Source organism: Colobus angolensis, unplaced genomic scaffold (assembly GCF_000951035.1).
Source record: "Colobus angolensis palliatus isolate OR3802 unplaced genomic scaffold, Cang.pa_1.0 Scaffold88, whole genome shotgun sequence".
Classification (NCBI taxonomy): Eukaryota; Metazoa; Chordata; class Mammalia; order Primates; family Cercopithecidae; genus Colobus; species Colobus angolensis.
In genome coordinates, this window is record NW_012122709.1 from 4,975,982 (window position 1) to 4,979,588 (window position 3,607).

The following is a 3,607-nucleotide window of genomic DNA, read 5'->3' on the forward strand; positions in this document are numbered from 1 at the left end:
TCTCGATCTCCTGACCTCGTGATCCGCCCGTCTCGCCTCCCAAAGTGCTGGGATTACAGGCTTGAGCCACCGCGCCCGGCCCCCTGGAGGAATGTTTAACCTGGGGTGCAAGATTAAGGCTCAGGCCTATGCTAGAGCCGGGGATGATGTGTGTCCAGGAGGGAAGGCAGGAAGCTGTTATTCTTGGGACTGGAAGCTTTAGGATTGGATGTGAGGAAAGCAACTTCAGCACCCTTCCTTCAGGCCCTATCTCACAGGTTAACAGTGCTTTCTCTCTCATTTGGCCAGGGGACAGCAGGGCAGTGGCCCTCCTGGAGGTGTTAGTCTGGATCTTCAAGTCTGGGCTTCTAGGGGAGTGGGAATGGGGACAGCAGGGGCAGGAGAGGATGTGCTAGCAAGACAGTTCCCACTGGCACAGCCACCTCCCTCTTGTCTTCATTCTCCAGAGTGAGCATCAGGAAGGAGGGGCTGGAAAGAAGGCAAAGGGAAGAAAGGAGGAGGGGAAATCTGGCAGCAGCACCGCCAGGCCCAGAAAGCTGGAGAGCAAGGGCGGACTGTGGGGCATGGCTCCAGGCCTGGAAGATAAAGCCACATGAGCCTGTGCAGGCGGCAGCTGCTGTGAGCTCACAACCTCCAGGCCCTCAGGGTTCATTCAACCCTGGCCAACAGGCAGGGGCCTGGCCCAGCTACTTTCTCCCTCTGCATCCCTCTCCGGAAGCCTGCAGGGAAGAGGGGAAAGGCAGGGCAGAGGGCCAGGGAGGGAGAGCTGTGCTGAAAGAGCATGGACCCTGGAGGAGAAGGCTTGGATCTAAATCTCATCTCTGCCATTTACTGTGTGACCCCGGGCAAGTCACATAACCCTTTGAACCTGATTCCTCTTCTGTAAAGTGAGACTTATTTTACCTCAAAGGGTTGTCATGAGAACTGCAGTCAGTAAAGGAATAATCATTCTAGTCATTATGGTCAAGGCAGAGGAAGAGAGCAGATAAGACAAGCCCATCACCATCCAAAGGGTGTCTATCGCTACATCTCATTCTGAGAGGGGCTGCTTCCCTCCCGGGTGCCCCATCTTACCAAGCTGACAAAGTGATCAGGAGAAAGAGACAAAGATGTTGAAGCTGAGACATATAGAGGACCGAAACTAAGAGAAACTGGGGATGAGATGATGGAAAAAAGCAGAGAAGATGGCAAGAAAAGAGGGTCTAGCACCTAGCATGTGTCTGGCATGCAGTAGGCACACTGCAAGTATTGACTGAAAGATGGACTTGGTGCCAAGAAGAAGGCTGAACCAATCCACTGGGAGTCAGCAGGAACTTGTTGGGCAGAGCCATAACAGCTCTGGGAGTCATGAAAGGGCAGAGACTTGCAATAAATGAAGCCAGCAACCCATACAGGCTAGACTCAGATGCTGTGAGGCTGCTGCCAGCAGGACCCTCCCCCACTGCTCATCCTCCCACCTGCTCCCCAGGCCTACACCACCCCCAACCAAGTCCTGCTTCTCATACTGTCTCAGTCCCTGCTGGCATCCTGGAGTCTCCTGGTGTCATCTCCCCTGGCCCCACAGAGAGCTCTCTATCTTCTGCAGCTCTGTGGGCAGTGGCAGGCTCAGGATGGGCATGGCTGGCATCCTCCTCTGGCTCTGGCTCCAGGAGCTTCTGTAACTCCATGTACAGCACACAGGCATCACTGCGTGACACATGCTCCCATCCACTCTCCCGCACGTGGAAAAGGTCTACAGAGCCCCCTGAATAGGCATCACGGTGGGTGGCATGGGCCACGGCGCAGCGAGCCAGGGCGTAGGCTTCCTGGGTGCTCATGTCATAGCGATAGCCACGGTCTAGCACGCCATAGGCATAGGGAGATCCAGAGCCCACAGAGAAGATATCCCCCTGCAGGCGGGTGCCATCGCTATAGACGTAGAAAAGCATAGGGCCAGAGCGGTCCCAGCCGCACAGGGCAGTGGCCACACAGAGATCCAGTCCCCGGTATCGAGACATCATGGCTGACAAGAGCTTGGCAGCACTGGCCACACTGGGCAGCTGACCCTCCCTCAGTTCCCGAAGCCGCAGCTCCCGCTGTAACACCCGATACCAGGTAGCACAGTCGGCGGAGGTGCCAGAGGTGGTACCCAGGAGGTGCTGGTGCACAGGGATGACCTTGCATGAGGCTGGACACGCCACGTAGCTGCCACATGAGGAACGCGTGTCGGCTGCAGCAATGACTCCATGACGGAAGCGGAAGGCCAGGGTGGTAGTGCCATGGGCCAATCTGGGGCCATGGATCTGCAGGAAGGTTTGAGGGTCACAGCCCCGGGGCACAGCCCAGCCACCAGCCCGAGGCAGGTGAGGTGATGGTCCCTGGGTGTCAGGGGACTGCCACTTGCACACATCCTGCAGAGCCATCCCTGGGGCTGAGTGAAGTTTGGAAGAGGCAAGCCAGGAATTTGTGACTGGGGTCTGGTGGGGTAGGAGGGACGCTACAGAGAAGCTGGGCCACAGCCAGAACTGGCCAGAAAGGCATGTGAGCTGACGCTTCATTTCTCCTTAACCCCCAATTCAGGCTTTGGGATTGGCTGATGGAGCAGCCGCCTTCATCTCAGAGGACGGCTGAAAGGAGGCAGGATGAGGCCTGTAGAGTCTCCAGCACTAGGAAGACGCTGCCTTTGCAGTTAGACCTTCACCTTCTGCTGCCCATGACGCATCTGAGAGTCACCCAAAGAGTCTCCTGTCTGTCATCCTCCAACTATCTGGAGTTGGGTGGGGGGGCTGGGGTAATGCAGAGGAAATTGGGCACAAATGGAAGCAGCAGGGCTGGGCTCCTTGTTTCTCCCATGTGGGGCACTGGGCATATAGAGACAAATAAGGCCCTGTCCCTGGCCTGAGAGGGCTCCCAGCCTAGGATGAGGTAAAGACAATTCAGTGGACTGATGTGGTTAGAATAGAGTGCTGTAACCCCACTGAGGCAGGAGACCTTGGTGCTGGGGACTCTCTTCAGAGATTCGGGAGCAAGGAACTCAGCTCACACTTTGAACTCAAGGGATAGATGGGGAAAGAAAAATGGACTGAGGCTGGGTGCGGTGGATCACACTGGTAATTTTAGCACTTTGGGAGACCAAGGCAGGTGGATGGCTTGAGCCTGAGTTCCAGACCATCCTGGACAACATATCAAGACCCCCATCTCTACAAAATAAATAAAAATTAGCCGGGGATGGGAGCGGAGGCTCATGCTTCCCAGAACTTTGGGAGGCTGAGGCGGGTGGACCACGAGGTCAGGAGTTCGAGACCAGCCTGGCCAATATGGTGAAACCCCATCTCTACTAAAAATACAAACAAACAAACAAAAAATTAGCTGGGTGTGGTTCATGCGCTTGTAGTCCCAGTTGCTCATGAGCTGAGGCAGAAGAATCGCCTGAACCCAGAAGGTGGAGGTTGCAGTGAGCCGAGATCGTACTACTGCACTCCAGCCTAGGTGACAGAGCAAGACTCTGTCTAAAAAAAACAAACAAACAAACAAAAATTAGCCAAGCATGGTGGCACATACCTGTAATCCCAGGTACTCAGGAAGCTGAGGTGAGAGGATCACCTGAGCCCAAGAGGTCAAGGCTACA

General features: G+C 55.4%; 1 protein-coding gene across 1 annotated transcript; it reads right to left on the reverse strand.

The window, feature by feature from the left end:
* Positions 1–287: 287 nt before the first annotated feature.
* On the reverse strand, positions 288–2,474 carry PSMB11 (proteasome (prosome, macropain) subunit, beta type, 11). Its single transcript, XM_011930870.1, has 2 exons — positions 664–2,474; positions 288–598 (listed from the first exon to the last, which is right to left on the reverse strand). The coding sequence occupies exon 1, from the start codon at positions 2,400–2,402 to the stop codon at positions 1,500–1,502; it is 903 nt and encodes a 300-aa protein (XP_011786260.1). The 5' UTR covers positions 2,403–2,474; the 3' UTR covers positions 288–598; positions 664–1,499.
* Positions 2,475–3,607: the final 1,133 nt, after the last annotated feature.

Excerpts from the sequence above, each read along its gene's own strand:
- PSMB11 (XM_011930870.1), bottom strand. The coding sequence starts at position 2,402 with ATGGCTCTGCAGGATGTGTGCAAGTGGCAGTCCCCTGACACCCAGGGA.